Below are 21,194 nucleotides of genomic sequence, written 5' to 3'. Positions count from 1 at the left end.
CGTAGCCTCGGCCAATGAATCTAACCAACTTCGTGCTTCCCCTTGGAGTGTCCAAGGGAAAAGTCTTAATAATATGGCCTGGTCAGTTTCTGGTTTAAGTTTAAATAGAAGACATATCTCTTGAAAGAGACGAATATGTTCGTTTGCATCTTCATTCGGACCACCACCAAATTGACACATGTTATTAATCATTTGAAGAATAGGTCCTTTTATTTCAAAAGTTACCTCACCAGTAGGTGGAGTAATAGCACTACCTTGTCCGGTCCGGGTTGCTTTCATCTTTGCTGCCATTGATTGTCGTGGTACCAACGGTCTTTCTCCTTCCATTTCAAAATTTGGGGGTTGAACGGGTTTACCAAAGTCTGAATATCGAGGCTTGGTCGTACTTGATTCTGAATCAAAGGTTTCTTGCTTTGATGAAGATTCAAAAATTTCAAGTACTTCTTTTGAAATCCTACCAAGCTTTCTATCAGGTTCTGTAAACGGTGTAAGTAATGGAGATTCTGAACTTCGGGTATGTGGCATATGCGACCTATAAACTGTCAATCACACAACTAACAAAAATTATTAAACATACCGATTCTATAAGTTTAAAAATCAAAGATTATTAAAAATTTAAAATAATTAAGAAACTACTTAATCACAAATCAGTTAATAATTCTATTTTGACACAAAACTGTCCCCGGCAGCGGCGCCAAAAACTTGATGTGCGAAAAGTGGTATATGAATTATCGTATGGAAAATACCGGTTTTAGAGATTGCTACACACTAACGGGCAGTGTACCCGATCGTGTAGTAGTATAGTAACTGGTTTAGTTCCGTGTATCGTTCCAAGGACAGTTATATCAGTCAAACTAGAATTAGAAACTATATTATGATTAACTAAGTGAATGAAAGTTAAAAGTACAAGTTTTATGTTTTGGTGGCTATTTAACGATTTAGCCAAATCAAAGAAGGTTAAATGTAAAAACAATATTTTTGTCTTTTAAGTTTATGAAATGAGAATAAATGCAAATAAAGCAAGTAAGATAGTTTTGAATTAAATCAAAGAGATGAAATGTTTATCTAGATATTTTACCCTCGGTATTGGATGTATTTTTAGATATTAAGTCCTGATTGAATAATTATGTGTGTAGTTATCTAATAGGTTCACTAAGAGTTCTCTCGGATAAACACGCAAATACAATAACAAGATCAAGGGTTCCCTTTTCACTATGGTTCTTGTATTTGTAATCAAATAACTATAAGCATGCTAATCACCTAAATCGACTCGCCAAGAGTTCTCTTTAGCAAGTACTCAAACTAGAATTACTAAGCGAGGGTTCCCTATTACTTAGACTTTTTCGTTTGTGACTAGTTGATCAACAAGATCAAAGACTTGAATAACAATTGTCTTTGCGTTCGCTCTACACAATTCATTCCTATTTTGTTTAACCGTTTTAATCTAGTTTACCCCCTTGGTCCGGTTTAGCAAACAATCAATCTAAGACAAGTTGATTGTAAATCAATATGATACATCAACAAGAGTTCTCTTTATCAACAACATATCAATTAACTAGATACAAATGATTTTAACAACAATAAGCATGGTTCTTAATTCAAGCTTCAATCTATCACGCATAATACATTCAATCAATAAGATTACATCCAATACCTTGGTTATTAATCTAGACAAACATTATAGAAACTAGCCAACAATCATGGTAACAGACAACAATACAATCAAATTATTAACTGAAATCATTGCTGAGAACAAGTAAATAACCTACAAGAACAAGAGTTCTTGGATGAAGAAGGTTTTGATGGATGATGCCTTGATGTTGAGCCTCTTCAAAGAGGTTGGAGTTCTCCAATTTGCTCCTGAAAATCGCCTCTAAACTCTCTGGTTCGTATTCTGATGAAACAGTCCCAAAACTGATGTTTTAAAGTGGAGAAATTAGGTAAAAAGCAGAAAAAGTCGGGTACACCTACTTCGGGACGTCGTCCTAAAAGGCAGGACGGCGTCCCGGTATAAAGATCAAGACGGCGTCTCGAATGACCATGACGGCGTCCCACTTCAAAGGGCAGGACGGCGTCTAGCTATGTGGGACGGCGTCCTGCTGTACTATTTTTGACTCTTTCGTTTTCTTTTCAATATTATTTCATTTGGACGAAACCTATCATATCGGAAGCTTTGTTTTATTATTTTAGAGTGGTATTTTGACCCTAACTCGTATCGGGATCAACCAATGTCATAAATCATCGAAATTCTTTGCAAATCATTCTTCCGATACAAATTCGCGCATCTTGGCTTATCACTTGTAGATCACCTTCATTATCTTCGATTATAGAGCGTTTTAAGCGATATTGCGATAGATATATATGATGTAATTGAGCAATATCATATACCCACACCTTTCGAGAAGTATCATCGATAAATGTCAGAAAGTATCGATTGCCGCCAATTGATTCAACCTCTAAGGGACCGCAAACATCAGAGTGTACCAGACTGAGTAACTCTGATCTTCTCGTTGAAGAGGAATTAAACGAGACTCTATGATGCTTACCAAACAAACAATGATTGCAAGGATCTAGTGCAGCGTCCTTGTCTACATTGATAAGCTCCTTCTTTATTAGGGTAGACAACCCTTTCTCACTCATGTGACCGAGTCTCTGGTGCCATAAATTTTGTGAAGCCTCCTTTTCTGCAACATTAAGGCTGTCTGTGCAGATCTTCACATGAGTTTTGTACAGTGTGTCACAAATGTGTCCCCGAGCGACTATCATAGCGCCTCTTAACAATTTCCATGTGCCTTTACTGAAATGGCTATCATAGCCCTGTTTGTCGAGAGCTACTCCGGAGAGTAAATTCAGCTAAGATCTGGCACATGGCGGACATCCTTTAAAGTGATTGTGCTCCCGGAACTTGTCTTTATCTTGACATCACCAATTCCGACAATCTCAGCGGAACTGGAATTTCCCATCTTCACAGCTCCAAAGTCACCAGCTTTGTATGTTGTGAAGTATTCCTTATATGGAGTCACGTGGTAGGAAGCTGCAGTATCTACCACCCATTCTGTTTCTTCTCGTGAGACGTGAAGGCATGTCTCATCATGGGTTGAACAATAAGCTACATCACCAGAGATAGTCACTAATGTTTCTCCACCCTTATTCTTCGGCTGTGAACTTCTTTGACCTTGTTCCTCTTTCAATCTATAGCAGTTCTTTTTCATATGTCCTTCTAATCCACAATGATGGCATTTATATGTTAGTTTTCTGCCATCAGCTGACCTGCCCCTGCTCTTGCTTCTGCCTCTACATTTATTTTTGCTACTCATTCGCTGTCTCCCCCGATTCTCGGTGACAAAGACATGAGTCTGATCTGTGCCCATGTCCTTTCTCCATGCCTCTTCACTGAATAGGGCATCCTTGACCATTGACATGGTAAGTTTGCCATTCGGGGATGAGTTGCTGAGTGTTACTACCAGCGTTTCCCAACTATCGGGAAGGGAACTAAGTAGCAGTAGCGCCTGAACTTCATCGCCAAGCGGCATCTCTACAGACGATAACTGGTTGACCAAGCTCTGGAACTCACTGGTATGTTCGGCAACTGAAGTTCCACTTTTAAGCTTCATGTTGACTAAACGCCTCATCAGCAGGGCTTTATTCCGAGCAGTCTTGGCTTGGTACATGTCCTCCAACTTTTTTCAAAGGACATATGCGTCTGTCTCTTGTGCAACATGGTGGAAGACACTATGATCAATCCATTGACGGATCTGACCAATAGTTTTTTGGTTTGATTTCTTCCAATCTATCTCTTTGGTTGAATCAGGGTTTATACCCTTCAATTCAATAGGATCGAACAAATCTTTACAGCTAAGGAGATCTTCAATCCGAGGTTTCCACAGCGTGTAGTTTGTGGCTGTGAGCATAATCATAGCTCCAGAAGATGATGTAGACTCTTCTGTGGACATTATCACCTTACAAATGATTTTTCAATACTAACGGGGTTGAATTTTAGAAAACAGATATCACCGTTACGTCCGGAACGGTTGAAAATGGTGGAATGGACACTTCGCGGCTTAAATTCCACTTACGGGGCAAAATTATAATTTTTATAATCTCCAGGGACCAAAAAATGAAATTTTGAAAATTTCAGGGACCAAATTGTAAAATTTCAGAATTGCTACAGTACTGCTACAGGAACTTGCTACATTACTGCTACATGAACTTGATACAGTGCCGCCAGCTGCTACAGTGAATTGCTACATGACTGCTACAGTGAATTGCTATAGGACTTTCTTCTCCGGCGAAAATTCCGGCACCGGTCGTCTTCTCCGGCGAGATTCCGGCGAGTTGACCAAACTTTGACCGCGTTTTCTGGGCTCGTTATAACTCCGTTTAAGTCACCGTTTTTTGCGTTGGACTCGGTTCGACGAGACGAATCCAATGGTACACTCAAAATTGGATTTTGAGGAAACTTCAGAAGACCCAAAAACTCAACCAACGTCTCTAACCAAGCTCTTGATACCACTTGTTAGGAAGAGAGGATCGCCTGGACGTTGGGAGATACAAATTTGAGAGAAAAATAACTCTATTACTCATAAGAATAGATTACACGAGTATTTACAAAACTCTAAAAAAAAAACTCTTAAACTCACACACACTATCTAGGTTGTGATTACACTTCTCTGAGTAATTTTTGGGATGATTTACAATGAAAGTTTGCATCTCTATTTATAGCAAAAATTCTATGGCGGTGAATGGTGTGAACGAAGAAGGTTGGTGAAAGTTGGCGGCCGTCATCGTGTTCAAGTTTGCCACTTCCATGCGCGTTGTCAACATCGGCAGCTTTGAACATCTAGATGACGGCTGGAACAGAGTCATCTAGATGACGGCTGGAAACCACTGGAAACCATCAAAGCTTTTAGCACATGTGCTTGGTTTGCTTGCTTTTAGGCCAGGTTCAATGGTGTAGGGTCAATTCAATTAACGTTACATGTGGATCATAGATTCTATCTGGTTAGTACAATGTGATAGTATTTCCCTTAGATCGTATGATCTATTCTGACTTACTAGGTAAGATCTGTATCAAGTGTAACTCTATTGATCCTCGGATCGTTTAAATTTAGAGAAAATTGCGCGGTTGGTCCCTGTGGTTTACATGAAAAGGGGTGTTTGGTCCCTGAACTTCATTTTCGAGGTTGTTGGTCCCTGTGGTTTTCAAAACACGCGTGGTTGATCCCTGATAGGGACCAACTACACCTGTTTTGAACTTTCATTTTCGGGGTTGTTGGTCCCTGTCAGGGACCAACCACGCGTGTTTTGAAAACCACAGGGACCAACAACCACGAAAATGAAGTTCAGGGACCAAACACCCCATTTCATGGAAACCACAGGGACCAACCGCGCAATTTTCTCTTAAATTTAATTTCCTTTTTTTTTTTCTAAAAAGAAAATTAATATATATCCAATAACTACTTACTACAATGTTTTAGGCTAATTTGCATCATTAAACGGTACCATTGATCCTTGATGTAAAACTACCAATTTTTAATGATCATTTAAGATCACTTTGGATAGTTTAGTATTGGATATAGGATATTTCGATTATAAGAAAAAGTATATGTATTCATGGAGCTTGAATGTAGAATTGCCCCTGATTCTTTAGCTCATTTAGCTTATAATTAGGAGCCAGTAGAGATTTAATTATTATATATATACGAGTACTCTTTTATGTGTATATATGGAAAAATAGGAATAGTGTGGCATCACCTTTTTTTGTCTTGCTGGATGTAACAATATTCTTGATAGCAGTTTGGGTAACATATACTCTACATTATTAATCTATTCGAACATTTTGAATTAGGTCATTGTTAGTCTCTTATTCCCATTTTTGAGCAAAAGGTTATCTACTGCTAAGTGATATGATATACTATTATCAGAATAGTTGTAGTTCTTATTTTGATTTAGCTCTTGTGTAACAAGTTTTTAGTGAATTGAAATGCTACAAACAACAGCATCAGATGATCCTTCTTTGAATTAACAGAAAGAAAGAAAGAATGACATGAATGATTTAAAGAAAGTAAAATAAACAAAGGTCATTAGATGTTGGGACCTTAACTCATGTGTAAACTTGATATATGAATATAAAAGGAAAGAAAAAGAAACTAAATCGAATCCGAACCGAGGCAACTTCACAAAGATGTTGCCTTATCAGCTTGAGTTGTGAAGGTTTGTTGAAGAAGTCTGGATTTTTAATAATGCCTTGGTGGTGGGGGAGACTTGTAGTAGTAAGCAGGAGGAGGAAGAGTCTTAGATGATAGATGTGGTAATTTATAGTAATTTGGGTGGTGAGGCGGTGGGGAAGGTGATGGTGGTGGAGGAGACTTGTAAACATACGGTGGCGGGGGGGACGGTGATGGTGGTGGAGGAGACTTGTAAACATACGGTGGCGGCGGGGACGGTGATGGTGGTGGTGGAGATTTGTAAACGTATGGAGGAGGTGGTGAAGGTGATGGTGGTGGTGGAGATTTGTAAATGTATGGAGGTGGTGGGGAAGGTGATGGTGGTGGTGGAGACTTATAAACGTATGGTGGTGGCGGGGGCGGTGATGGTGGTGGTGGAGATTTGTAAACATATGGAGGTGGTGGTGGTGGTGGAGACTTGTGAACGTATGGAGGTGGTAGTGAAGGTGATGGTGGTGGTGGAGATTTGTAAACGTACGGAGGTGGTGGGGAAGGTGATGGTGGTGGTGGAGACTTGTAAACATATGGAGGTGGTGGGGAAGGTGATGGTGGTGGTGGAGACTTATAAACGTATGGTAGTGGCGGGGACGGTGATGGAGGTGGTGGAGATTTGTAAACGTATGGAGGTGGCGGTGAAGGTGATGGTGGTGGTGGAGACTTGTGAACGTATGGAGGTGGCGGGGACGGTGATGGTGGTGGTGGAGACTTGTAAACGTATGGAGGTGGCGGGGAAGGTGATGGTGGTGGTGGAGACTTGTAGACGTATGGAGGTGGTGGGGAAGGTGATGGTGGTGGTGGAGATTTGTAAACGTACGGAGGTGGTGGAGAAGGTGATGGTGGTGGTGGAGATTTGTAAACATACAGAGGTGGTGGGGAAGGTGATGGTGGTGGTGGAGACTTGTAGACGTATGGAGGTGGTGGGGAAGGTGATGGTGGCGGTGGAGACTTGTAAACGTATGAAGGTGGTGGGGAAGGTGATGGTGTTGGTGGGGACGGCGATGTTGGTGGCGGCGACGGCGATGGTGGTGGTGGAGATTTGTAAATATACAGAGAGATTGGTGAAGGTGACGGTGGAGGTGGAGACTTATAAACGTACGGAGGTGGTGGGGAAGGTGATGGTGGAGGTGGAGATTTATAAACATAAGGTGGTGGGGGAGACGGTGATGGCGGAGGTGGAGACTTGTAAACGTATGGAGGTGGCGGGGATGGTGATGGTGATGGTGATGGTGGTGGTGGAGACTTGTAAACATATGTGTGTTTTACCGGTGGCGGTGTTGGTGTTGGTGATGGCGATGGAGATCTATAAACATATTTTGAATTTGGCAATTTATGTTTAACTGGTTTAGGTAAGTTCCCGCCATTAGATTTTGGAACTTGATAAGCATATGGTTCTGCAATGACAATAGTGGCAATTAATAAGATCGCAACTGTAAACACAATTTGAGGCCAAGGCCTCAACACCAGAAAACTTCCCATAACACTTTTAATTGCTTTAGCACTACTAGTTAATCTGTGTCTTAAAATGGTTTGATTAGAAGCCTTTTTATAGCAATCATGTATTTATTCTATTACATATTACAGGTTGTCATGGAGTATTTTATTTCCCAAACATAGTTGATGGTTTCCCACTCGGTGTCATAAAACATTAAGTCAAACATGGCTCTTTAGAAAATGTCTAGAGTATGTAGTTGGTGAATGCAAGTAAGGGAAATTGTATGTATATAGTTCTAACGCGCTAATGAAGGAAAATGGTATTGCATGCCTAGTGTGACATATTTCTCTTAATATTTTGTAGAAAATTTAGGTAACTTTGTGTTCATTATTGGATACAATTTTTAAAAATTATTGATAGGATATTTACATACCACTATTTGGATTGACAAGATAGTTATGAACTTATGCATATATTCATGCAAATTTGTATAGATTTCCTAAAATATATGTAACATGAATTTATCTACTGTTTCAGAAAAATAATACTTTCATTTGTTCCTTAAGCATCCCATAAAAATAATAGTTACTTACATTTCTTAATCAGTTGGCTCGTAAAAAAGGTCTTCGATCGTTAGTAATATTGAAGCAGATTGGTAATGCCAAGATAATGTAACATGCTTTTTAATTGTTTTAACAATATTTTATAAAAAAATTATGTTCTATAGAAATGTTTGGCAAAACTAATTGTTAACTGTCAGCTAAAAGCTGGTAGCTGAGAGCTGGAACTTTTAGATGTATTTATATGTTTGTCAAGGTAGCTGAAGCTGTTAAAAAAATGTAGGACAATACTAAATATTCCTTTTTTAATATCCTTTTTTAAGTTTACCAAATTTAAGTTTAAAAACTGTAGTTTAATATCGACTTACCTTATATAATTTGAGAATTAATGTTATTCATCGCAGAATTGTGTTACATTTTTTAAGTTTAAAAACTCTAGTTAATTAATTACAAAGTATAAATATTCATTTTTTAATATCGACTTAATATAATTTGGGAATTAATATTATTCATGGCAGGATTATGTTATATAAATGGAATAAAATTAAATTTGGTAAGCTTAAACGTAGCACTAAGGGCTACGTTTAGCATTATCCAAAAAGGTAAAACGAAAAAAATGGACACCTTAAAAAACACTTAAATATCATCATTTCATTTTAATTCAATAAAACATAGACATTAACATCCCAAATCGACCCATTCAAGATCAAAAGGGTCGTAAATTGTAACTTACAAGTTCTAACGAAATAATTAAATATACAGTTGCTTATGGTGTGCTGAACTTGTGTGGACCTTATATGTTCTAACTACAAAATTGAATAGATCAAATATACACTTGCTTATAACTTCTAACTTATAAATATAATTATTTTTAAAAAGGCCAACAAAGATTTATGTTTATAATAGTTACTCAAGAAGGATCAAGCTATCTACTAAAGAATATCCAACTACACTATTATGGGTCATAATAGTTACCCACATACACTGAAAACAGAACTAGCACCGACTACATATATACACATAGAATCAAATGCCATGCTCATATTTACCCAACTCTACATATAATAGTAGCCTAACACATTCCTATGAATCATTAACCCCTGCAACCCCTTCATAATGTAACAAGCTCTAATACTACACTTGTTCACAGGAGGTTTTATCATAAGAAATATTATCTCACTATTCAAATGAAAGTATAACTCAAACGACCATGAATGGACTGAAACTTGAACTTTTAGACTCACAAGCCAGCAACACCATCTTATAACTCCACAAATGACAAGGATGCCATACTCATGCACCGTAACAACAACCCGTCCTATATGATTGGCTAAATTAACACTTAAAAACCATTTTTGGTGGACTTCTTTATATAATGACCACAAAACATCTAAGAAAAAAAATAACACATAGGGCAATTATGACCCATTTTGAACCTTGACCAAAAAATACCTACCCATCTCTCCTTCATAACATTAACTAACATCTAACAAACTACATTAATTAACCTAGTTTCTTCAAATTTCATAACTACAAAAAATCACTATGTCACTATGCAAATTATAACACTTCAAATAATCATATGATATAACAATAGATATCATCAATCAGTTTCTTTCCAATAACAAACTTTAGCTTATAATAGAAACCTAAACATATAACCTAAGATAATTTTATTGTTAAAGAAGAACAAATAATAAAGATAACTTCCTACAACCTAACCTAACCTTACATATTGTTCAATGGTCATTACACTGTTACTTGACAGTCTGTTTCTGCTACTGTTTTGGTTTTAAACTCAACGCAGCCCACAGGACAGACAAATTAGTGTTCATGGATCAGTAAAGGGCCTGCCAGTAAAGGGCTTGCTGATGTTTTAGCTAAATGGTCTGCTAGTACAATCATCCATGTATAATCCTAATTTACACATAAATTCCACGTATAGGTAAAAAAATTACATATACACCAAAAAAAAAAAAACACATCATAATCTTATTTATTTACATGTTTGTGATAGTCGTGTGTATACAATTCAAACTTTAATATTGAATTAAAAATCTGATACATGAGCATACCAAATGGATCGCTCATCAGTATTCTTCAAAGGATATCAAGCTCGTTCCTAATTTAATTTGACTAATATACAAAACAAGTAGCGCCCAATTGATAAACATGAACATACATACCGTAAATGATGCAATCGAAGTGTGGATGAAGAGGCCATGAGCCCATGAGTGATAGAACAGAGCAATCCCTGAATTATGCAATCCACGTGTGGAAGAAGTCGTATGGGAAAAACAGGTCGCAGGGTTTTTATTTTGAGTTAAAGGGTATTGATGGGCCAAAAGCCCCTTTTTTTTAAAAAAACAACACTTCATTTTTAAAATTAATGTTTTTTTAAGTAACAACCATTCTTTAAGGAAAAAAATTACAAATTATCAAAATTGTACGATTCTTTAAGATAGCTAGTAGGTCGTTTCTTTTGCTGGCCTTCTAGGTTCTCTAGTTGCAGTTGTTCCTCATTGTACGATTCTTTTATTATTTTTAATAATATTTGCTGGGGTAACCTTTTACCCAAAAAAAATTGTACAGGAGTATAAGTTTCGATCCTAAAATCTCCATTAAATTTACAAAAATCATGTTTGCTCTCAAATAAAATGATACTCCCTCTGTCTCAAATCTATTTTCCTCAGCCAACAAACACATGGTTTAAAAAGCTCAAGAAATTCAACACGATTATTTACTGGGACAACAAGGACGATTTTTCGATTATTATATTATATGCACATTATTATTTTAAGAGTTATGAACAAAAAAAAGGTACAAGCATTAAAATATAACGTTCATCTCAGCTTCATTATTATAATTCCACTATCAGAATACTGAGAAGCTGGAGAATTTCGAATTTGATCCGTTTGTTTTCTGGTAGTTGGTTTCGGGTTTGCTCATTAGTATTTTTGGTGAAGGTTCTTTAGTTTGGGCAACATAATTAAGGTGGTTCGTTTTGAGTTTTGGCCCTCGGGTCACGACAGATTATTGGTGGGTGCCATTGTTTGTTTAGTAGGTTTAGGAAAAGGTCTTCGTAGACTCGTAGATGGGCATATATTGGTGGATGTTTGTGTCGCGAACCATCTCACATACATTGGAAGTTGAAAAGAATTATTCTCAGTTTATAAACTTTTGGGAACATTCATCTATCACTAATTGCTTTTAGAATACTATGTAACCATGAGCTTATATGTAGGACATGTTGTTGGGATAGAAACGATCTTACAGTTTGCTCATCAATTTGTTACTTGTCGGTTTCCATGTGTTGGCCTTCAATTGTTTCTTAATTTCTAGCTTTTTGCTAAAATAAAAAAATACTCCGTAATATATATATATATATATCCAATAACTACTTACCCCAATGTTTTAAGCTACTTTGCATCACTAAACAGTACTATTGATCGTTGATGTAAAACTACGAATTAACGATGATCATATTTAAGATCAGTTTGGATGGTTAGATATTTCGATTAGAAGAAAAAGTATATGTAGAAGGGAAAACAACATAAGGAAATATATTACTCTGTATCATCATCATTTCATCATTACCCCTTACAAACCATGTGGCACATGGCACCCTACCATTCATCCTCTCTCCATTCATTTGTCAGTCAACTATTGGCCACCAGATTACACATAAGCAACCCCAGAAAAATGCCACGTGGCACTCTGTCACAGATATATTTTTCTACCCTACTAAAATCGCCGCTTAATTTCAATTCATCGAATTTCATCACATGTATCGTCTTCATCTTCTTCCAAATTGAAAAACCGAATGATTTACGTTTTCACAAAACCTATTCCATCTCCAGCGCTCAATTTTTCAAAACTATCTTCTCCATTCTTCACAATTAGGGTTTTCTAACCAATCAATCACAAACGAGATTGAAAGATGTTTAACAAGAACGAATCGGCAACATTAAATCGCTGTTCAATCCGGTAACAGAATTGTTTTGGGGCGATGTTTTTATTGCTTCGATATGATTACAGTTTTGTTAATTTCCGGCTAAATCAAGATAACGAATCAGAGTGACAGTATAAATCGAGTCGAATAGCGATTTGAATACAGGTATATGTTATTTGTTTTCCGTTTGCTATATGAATTTCCTTTTTATATGCAATAATAAATTTCAATTTTATATTTCTGGGAATTATTGCTGATGCCTTTCAATTTTATATGCAATCTCTTTTAACTTGTGTTTAATGTTTAATATTGCTTTTCAATCTCTTTCAACCCAAATCAAGACTGTTAGGATCTGCAATGTGAGGTAATAATATTAGCTTATTTTATTTTTACAAATTTTTTGTCTAATTGATTGATAAATTACTGATGTGGAGAAATTTTTAATGAAGTTTCATTATATCAGAAGATATGTGCTGCAATTGAATACATTTATTTTGCTTACCATGTAAGTGTCACACACATTAGTATGTCCTAATGCTAATTATCATTTGAATTGAATATAAATATCATTTTTGTTGTTCGTACAAGCTATTGGAGCATAATTTCTAACGGTATACAAAAGAGAAAATTGAAGGGATGTGTGTTATCTGAGTACTTCGTTTTTGGCCAATGGCTTGAGTGTTATTTGGTACTTATAAGATTGCACTTTCATAACATCTGTCTATTGAGGATTGGATTTTTCTTTTGATACTAATGTTAGGTTGCTTGGATATGCAAATGTTCCTTTATATATACACTCGATTTTATCTTATAGAACGTTTTCGTTTAAGCTTTGTAAAAATAAAATCATGTTACTCATTGGTTTACGTCTCATGTAAGGTATATTTTTTCTATTATATACCTCAGTTTCAAAACTTCAAATGGTTGCTACATAGACAAAAAGGCTCATGTTATATATGACTCATGCTCCGTTGGTGATCTTTTGTAACAGAATGGTGTTATCATAAATGAATGTTTATCACTCATATTTTGTTGTCAACCTTGTGTAATAGATAAATAATGGGGCATATTTTGTTAAGGTTGACCAAACATACAACAAAAGAGAAAATTTCCCTGCTTTTACTTATCTTGGTACCGTTCTTGTGTAGCTTTTATATGTAGAAACTGATGATTATAATGTTACCAAAGTAGGTTGACAACTTATGACTCAATGATGAAGGTATCTTCGAAGTGAGTTGAAGACTCAAGATAAACTAAGGGTGCGGGATGTGCATTTCGATTGCGGGATTCAAACGGTGTGTTCTTTGTGTTTGTTGCAGGAATATTCCCATAAACGTTGCGATGTCCTTTCTCTGAGCAAATTTGCAGAGCAAATTTCCCATAAATGTGCCCATGTAGTGTAACACTTGCAAGAAAGTGGTAGAGAGATTGTCGTCAATGATTACTCTTCTTTATGTGACAGGCGTTTAATGTGTATCTACTATGGTACCATTCCATCATCATATGATCATGATTGTTTAGGTAATATTATTTGTTTATTGTCTTTGTATAATGTTGTAAGTATAATATGTTATACTCACTACCGGGTTGTGAAATAATTTTTCTCAAAATAGAAATCCTCAAGACAAACTATTCACCTCATATTTAATATAAATTTTCCATTTTGATTATTTGATTTGTTTGGCCGAATTGGTGTCAAATTGGGCAATGATCACTTTGTACACATAAACTATGCCGTACACAGTGTATTTCAAGGTTTTGGTTTTATGGAAATTAGTTGTTGGTATACTTTGGCTAAAGGGGGCGATTTTGACTTCATTAAAAGAATTAGTTAACTTATGTCCCGTTATTTTAAACTTATATTGTGCCTTTTGTATAATGTAAGCATCAAACTTTAGTTGCAGAGTCCCATGCTTACCGGTTATTGTTTTGTTAATTGTTAGGCTCTTTTGAGAAAGCCTACCTTATGGGAGATGATTAGAAACTACAAACACACAGCTGATGATCTTCAGAGACTTGTAACCATTCTCGAACTACAACCAGGACAACTTGAATGCATTGGTTCAATGAAAACATTGTTTGTTTTAATATCAAGTATGATGTTTTATATCGATGTTGTTTCGTTGTTTTTGATAAGTTCGTTAACATTTTATATTTAGTCTTATTAGGGCCCGCCGTGCAACGCACGTGCTCTTAAAGGCTAGTAATTTATATAATCAAAATGTGACAATGCAAATTGTGTAAATTTACAGATACAACCTATACCTCCTCTACATAAGGAATTAATAAGAAGTAATGTATGTTTCCTAATTATGAGTTCAATATATAGCATAGAGAGAGTTGAGTGACCAAGTAAGAACAAATGTTTTCATTAACGGAATGAAAAAAAAAACAAAAAAAAAAAAAAAACATAATAACTCATTCATGAAAAATAAATAAATAAACAAAATGGTCATTGCATGTTTAGACCTTCTTAACTCACATACATTTGCTTAAGGATGACGAAAACAAATAAAATGAATGAAAAGGGACAATTAAAGTGATGTAATGTAGTAACTTGTAACTTTAAGACTTGTTTTGAAAGCCTCTTTGTTAATAACGTTTTGGTGGCGGGGGAGACTTATAGTAGTAGGCTGGTAATGTATAGTAGTATGGATGATGGTGTGAAGGAGATGGTGGAGGAGGAGACTTGTATACATACGGAGGTGGGGGAGACTTATACATATACTTGGGTAGAGGATATTTTTCAAGATAATGTGGCAATTCGTGCTTTAACGGTGGTGGTGGTGGTGGTGATTTGTAAACATATGGAGGTGGTGGTGACGGTGATGGAGGAGGTGGAGACTTGTAAACATATGGAGGAGGAGGAGGAGAAGGTGATGGAGGTGGTGGTGACTTATAAACATATGGAGGTGGTGGTGATGGAGATGGTGGAGGTGGAGATTTGTACACGTACGGGGGTGGTGGAGAGGGTGATGGGGGTGGTGGAGACTTATATACGTACGGAGGTGGTGGGGATTGTGATGGAGGTGGTGGTGACTTGTAAACATATGGAGGTGGCGGTGATGGTGAGGGTGGTGGGGGAGACTTGTATACATACGGAGGTGGTGGGGATGGTGATGGCGGTGGTGGGGACTTGTAAACATATGGAGGTGGTGGTGATGGAGAGGGTGGTGGTGGAGACTTGTACACATATGGGGGTGGTGGAGAGGGTGATGGTGGTGGTGGGGATGGTGATGGTGGCGGAGGAGACTTGTAGACGTACGGAGGTGGAGGAGATGGTGATGGTGGAGGGGGAGACTTGTAAACGTATGGAGGTGGTGGAGATGGTGATGGTGGCGGTGGGGATTTGTAGACATATGGAGGTGGTGGAGGAGACTTATGAAGATAAGGTAAATGCGGTAGTGTATATTTCATCGGTGGTGGTGAAGACTTGTAAACATATGATTTAACTGGTAAATCATGTTTTACCGGTTTAGGCACTTTGTAGCCATAAGATTCTGACTCTGGAGATTTGTAGCTATAAGGTTTATCAGCGATAACAATGTTGGCTAATAAAATGAAAACAAGTGCATATACAAGTTGAGGCCAATGCCTCAACATCCCCGGACTTCTCATATTATATGACACTTTCTACCTTTATGAGACTAACAGAGTTGTTTGTGTGTGTTTATATGGCTTAATCGTAAACCTATATATAGCATTGCTTTGCATTTTTCTAATTATGTTATAAACGATCTTGGGTGTTTTTTTAATAGTAATAGATTGGTAATGGTTTTCCACTCAGTGCTCTTCACCGATTTTTTGTTAAATTAATTGAAAATAACGTGCTAAAGATGATTCTTAATCAAAAGTCAATAAGATTGGTGAGTGCCTGTATGATAACTTTTGGCTACGCGTTATAAGGGCAAATGGGTATTCTTATGGTACCATAACATTTTTTTTGTTTGTTTTAGAATTTATTTTATAGATAGCTTTTTTAGTAACCATAAGCAATACTAACAACATGATTGTTAATTATTCTAAATGAACTATAACAATATAAATATTATACTTGCAACATTAATCTGTGTTTAAAAAGAGAAAATGCTTCAAGGAAGTCGGTTAAGCTTGTATCCGGACTTTTCAAGTACAATAGGGATTATCACCAAAATAACCTTTTTTTTTTAAGCTTGTTGACTGACAGCCCTAAAAAAAAAAGTTTGACAATCTGCCCTCGCAAGGCGCAAGGCACCTTGCGTCTTTGCGACCTTGCGTCTTTGCGATCTTGCTACCATGTGACCTTGCGTTACTGACAAACGCAACAAAGAGACTTGCGTCCTTGCGTATTGCGTCTTGCGTCTTGCGACTTGCGTCTTTGCGTCTTGCATCTTGCGTCTTATCCCGATAAGATTTTCATGATTTCGTGGATAAGATTTTGTAAGATTTTTATACTATTACGGATAACTTTTTCAATTCATATAAGGTATTACCAGCTCTATTTTCACTTCATTTCCACCATTTCAACATAAATCATATAATTTCAAGCGTCATTAAGATAACTTTCTTTGTTTTAAATAATGAGTTTTAGTGATAATGAAACTTTTGTTATTCATATATGTTGTGGTGGTTCTTTTCAATTTATTAATAACTTACCTATGTATTTGCCTCTAGATTATTTTAGAACACGATTAAAACTTCCAGTTGCTCCCCAAAAACTAATTACTCGAAGAATATTGTTAAAAAATGTTCTTAGAAAAATTAATTTGCCACCTAATGCTCCTGTTTCAATGAGATATGTTGTCGATAATCTTGTTTTTGATATTACTGATGATTATGAAGACTTTCGTGATTTTCTACAACATGCAATATCAAATGCTCCTATTAATATTTACATTGTCGACAAAGTTACAATGCATCAACTCCCAGAAAACTTACAGTCAGTGCAAATCCTACCAATACACAATGTCCATCAAAACCTACCAACACACGATGTCCAACAAAACCTACCAACAAACGAGGAGAGCACAAACCTTCAGACACCCAATTTGGAAGAAGCACGACCTGAAGTACCACCTCCAAACACAGAAGAGTTTGATTTCTTCAACTATGGAGTTGAGAACGTATGTAAAATTAAAAAAACAGATCACCCTTTTGAATCAGTTGTCGCGTCTAGTGCTTCGGAGGAAGAAAATGACAGAGAAGCATGTACTTCTAAATAATTTTTCTTGTCTCTCAGTCAACATTTTCTTGACCTGAGGAATCACGGTCAACATATTCTTCATGGTCAATTTACCTTCCACATAGCCCTGTAAAAGTCAGAAGAACATCAGAAGAAAATCACATAGACGCAAGCACGCAAGACAGAGATTGCGTACAAGGCCGCAAGGACGCAAGGTTAACCTTGCGTAACAGATGCGCAAGACGCAAGGACGCAAGGTTAACCTTGCGTAACATATGATCAAGACGCAAGGACGCAAGGGTTACCTTGCGTGCACATGCAAAGGTAAAATTATAGCAAACGTAAGGTCGCAAATATCACCTTGCGTACATTGTGAGGCATACGCAAGGACGCAAGGATTGTCTTGCGTCTACATAGCAACAGAGTTACACAACTTGAATCTAGCAAAAATTCCTGGGTATCGTACGCAATCTCAATAATATACAATCAAAAACACAAAATACAAACAAATTTCGTTGACACATTTTTTCGAACAGTTGGCGTGCAAAGAGTGCAAAAACTTTGTTTTAGCACATAAATCTAAGCACTATGAAGTAGATCGAATAATATAACATAGATCTAAGAAATCTAACCTGTTCTTGAGACATAGTGAACGATGATGGTGATTTGATGATGTTGGTGGCGTAGAAGCTCGCTTGTACTCGGGAAGATCGAAGATGGAAGGATGAAGAAGATCTAGTAACGATGAAGATGTGAGGAGGATGACGTGAGGATGATGATGAAGATTTTGCGAGTGATTTGCGAGTGTTTGGAGAATGTAAGAAAGCTTGATAACGATCTTGCGAATGACGAGCGAAAGGGCACCAGAGAGGAGTTTGCGTATGTGTGTGGGAACAGTGAACGCAAACTGATCATTTAACTAGTTCTTTTACTGAAACACGCAAGGTCGCAACGTCGCAAGGTCGCAAAGACGCAAAGACGCAAGGTCGCAAGGACGCAAGGTGTCTTGCGCCTTGCGAGGGCAAATTGTCAAACTTTTTTTTTTTTAGGGCTGTCAGTCAACAAGCTTAAAAAAAAGGGCATTTTGGTGATAATCCCAGTACAATAACATTACTTAGTCTCACCCGAGTAGTGTATGAAGGAGATAAAGTGTATGGCAAAGGTGTGAAATATGTTATCGACTCAACAAGTTATTGAAGAAAAGGAAAGTATAATTGAAATTCAAACTTGCAGTTGCAACTATGACAAACAAAATTCAAGAAACACCTGCCTTGAACATACATTACATATTATTCAAACATTATTACTTACATTAAGAACGTTCAACATTCATTTCCATCTAACAGCTTATTAGAACAAATCGTTTTTTGAGGAAAAAACAAAACATAAACAGTTCTTGTTTTTGGCAAAAAATAACCCAAACTATTATAACAAAGAAACCGACAAGGCATTAGAATTCAGAATACCATAATAAAAATAAAAAACTCCATTCAAACCATATCTAAAGTAACAGCAGCTTTGACAAATCTTTTGGTAAAAAGAAGTCAAACAAGAGTATACAAAGCAGAAAAGAACTCATATTAATGCAACACGCATTCAAAATTCAACAGAGTACTGTAGGACACTTAAATCCTACTACAGTTATTAAGTTTCCCAAAAGATTTTATCACCATCATCTATCATAATATATCGTGCAAAAATAATATTCATCCATCGTATGGATAATGCCAGACTCATAAATAAATAAAACCAAAACTAAAGACCAACACATCTCGGTTTCCATTAGTTAGTCTTAGCCTCCGCCAGATCCGTATTTCTTTCCGAAAACGATAACCTGAAGCTTATCGTAACCAGCAAGAACACCAGCCCCAGCCACAGCTCTAAGGATGTTAGCACCTCCACCCTTGAACAATGACTTGACCCCTTCTTTCTTCACAATTTGGCTAAATGCGTCCAATGAGTTCTTGTACTTGACCGCTTCACCTGATGTCATCATCATTCTTCTTCGCACAGTGTCAATTGGGTATGAGGCAAGTCCAGCACCGTTTGTAATGAGCCAACCCAGAGCAAAACTAGCAAAGAAACTATCCTGAAATTCCGTCATTTAAACCTTGACTCAGTATTTAAAAAAGAAAAACAACTTCAACGGCAATCATTATCATTATAAAAAAGAAATCTTAAAATATGTACCAACCTCCAATTTTCCAGTGAGAAGAATTGGTTTTAGGGAGTCGTAGAGTCCAAAATACAAACCACGGTACACAAAGATACCAACAGCAGATAGGTTGAACCCACGGTATAATCCAGCAATACCATCTGACGCATATGTCTTCTTGTACACATCAATTAGACCATTAAACTGCCTCTCTCCACCCTTCTTTGCCGCCTTGGCATCATTAGCCAAACGAGTTCTAGCATAATCCAGTGAGAATACAAAAAGTAGGGACGATGTACCAGCAAAACCACCAGAGGCTATGTTACCACCAAACACTTTCCAGTATGGATCTTTCCCTTTCTTAAAGCTGAACAAACTCTTGAAGTAATCCTTGAATGCAAAGTTAAGTGCCTGGAAAAGGAGGATAAAAAATGTATTATACACACACATCATATAATGATTCATCAATTAATATGTGTTGTATAAGGAAGGTAACAAACGAACCTGAGTAGGAAAGTAACGGATAACATTAGCTGTGTTTCCTCTCCACAAAGCCACAATTCCTTCATCGGCAATTGTTCTTTTGAAACAGTCACCAATACCCTTGTATGGTTGTTGAAGACGGCCACTCTTGAGCATCTCATCTTGGTTCTGGATCAAAAGCTTAATACGCTCAATTGGAGCAGCAGCGGTTTTTGAGACAGCGGCTGAAACACCGCCCATAAGAAAGTCAATGGCAAACCCATAAGGTCCTTTCTCTGATGGTGCTTGAACAAACACAGGAGAAGCATTTGCAGTCACTAAAGATCGTGTCATTGCATAATTGAACCCTGAATTTGAGTAACTTCCATATGTGAATTGCCTCTGGGTTGCAGCGGGTCGGTTCAAGGCACCGTACTGAGCTTGAGAATATTGAGAAAGGTGTAGTTGAGTGCCTACTCTCCTTGTAGCAGCTAAATGATGATTCTGATCAGCCATTTTGTTCCAAACGATCTTCCTACAATATATAAAACACAGTCATGCAAGGATATAGGAAAACAAATTCAGAAGAATTATTAGATAGTCCGGATGTCAAACACAAATAATGCAGAAAATAAGGATGCGTTTGGTTCGCAGAATTCAACAAAATTGGAATCTGAATTCAAGTTCTTGGTTTACATATGAATTTTTCAAGAGAATTCAGATTCCTTGGAATTACATTTATTTTGATGAATTCCTATTTCATCAAAAACATTCCGCAAACCAGACGCATCGTAAGAATCAATCAGTAAAATCACAGTTTATGTTAGTGTATCTATGGGTCTAAACTTGATAAAGAACTCCATGAAAAAACTATAAAACATAAGTTTTCAAACCTAACTAACAGAAAACACGCTACCAAATCAATACCATCAAGTAAAAATAAGGGGTTCAGTCAAAATCCATTGGTGATTAAGGTCAAATTTTAGTGATTAAGCTTCAGAAATATACCCCTACTTATCTAAACACCTTATGAATGAACACACAACATTAAGCCTACAATTTCGGTCCAACGCTATTCTTTCAATCTTACCTAACACACCAAGTCTCGATCAATTTAACTCAACCTTTAACATTTCATATATACATACATTATATATTGTTATTTAGTTATACACGTTTGGATTCAAGTAAAATCAAACAAACTAAAATTCTATCTATTATTCTCCTCTGCTTCCATAAGCATGA

The 21,194-nt window shown here is 36.8% G+C and overlaps 2 protein-coding genes across 2 annotated transcripts; both read right to left on the bottom strand.

The window, feature by feature from the left end:
• Positions 1-6,236: 6,236 nt before the first annotated feature.
• LOC139900001 (uncharacterized) lies at positions 6,237-15,789 on the bottom strand. The gene is made up of 2 exons (XM_071882817.1): positions 14,778-15,789; positions 6,237-7,480 (listed from the first exon to the last, which is right to left on the bottom strand). The coding sequence occupies exons 1-2, from the start codon at positions 15,787-15,789 to the stop codon at positions 6,237-6,239; spliced, it is 2,256 nt and encodes a 751-aa protein (XP_071738918.1).
• Positions 15,790-18,851: 3,062 nt separating this feature from the next.
• Positions 18,852-20,510, bottom strand: LOC139896153 (ADP,ATP carrier protein 1, mitochondrial-like). Its single transcript, XM_071878737.1, has 3 exons — positions 19,992-20,510; positions 19,527-19,898; positions 18,852-19,421 (listed from the first exon to the last, which is right to left on the bottom strand). Exons 1-3 carry the CDS (start codon positions 20,463-20,465, stop codon positions 19,125-19,127), a joined length of 1,143 nt encoding a protein of 380 aa, XP_071734838.1. The 5' UTR covers positions 20,466-20,510; the 3' UTR covers positions 18,852-19,124.
• Between the last annotated feature and the right edge of the window lie 684 nt (positions 20,511-21,194).

The sequence above is a fragment of the Rutidosis leptorrhynchoides genome, chromosome 3 (genome assembly GCF_046630445.1).
Source record: "Rutidosis leptorrhynchoides isolate AG116_Rl617_1_P2 chromosome 3, CSIRO_AGI_Rlap_v1, whole genome shotgun sequence".
Classification (NCBI taxonomy): domain Eukaryota; kingdom Viridiplantae; phylum Streptophyta; class Magnoliopsida; order Asterales; family Asteraceae; genus Rutidosis; species Rutidosis leptorrhynchoides.
Note: the sequence above shows the minus strand (reverse complement) of the source record. Positions and strands in the feature narration are given on the sequence as shown.

Bases quoted from the DNA above. Each gene is read 5' to 3' on its own strand.
- LOC139896153 (XM_071878737.1), bottom strand. From the start codon at position 20,465: ATGGCTGATCAGAATCATCATTTAGCTGCTACAAGGAGAGTAGGCACT. The intron at 19,899-19,991 runs GTTCGTTTGTTA...CTCCTTTTCCAG, and splicing joins TCCGTTACTTTCCTACTCAG to GCACTTAACTTTGCATTCAA. The intron at 19,422-19,526 runs GTTGGTACATAT...ACGGAATTTCAG, and splicing joins TTCTCACTGGAAAATTGGAG to GATAGTTTCTTTGCTAGTTT.
- LOC139900001 (XM_071882817.1), bottom strand. From the start codon at position 15,789: ATGAGAAGTCCGGGGATGTTGAGGCATTGGCCTCAACTTGTATATGCA. The intron at 7,481-14,777 runs CAAAACGTTATT...CGGTAAAACACA, and splicing joins CTATAAGTCTCCCCCGCCAC to CATATGTTTACAAGTCTCCA.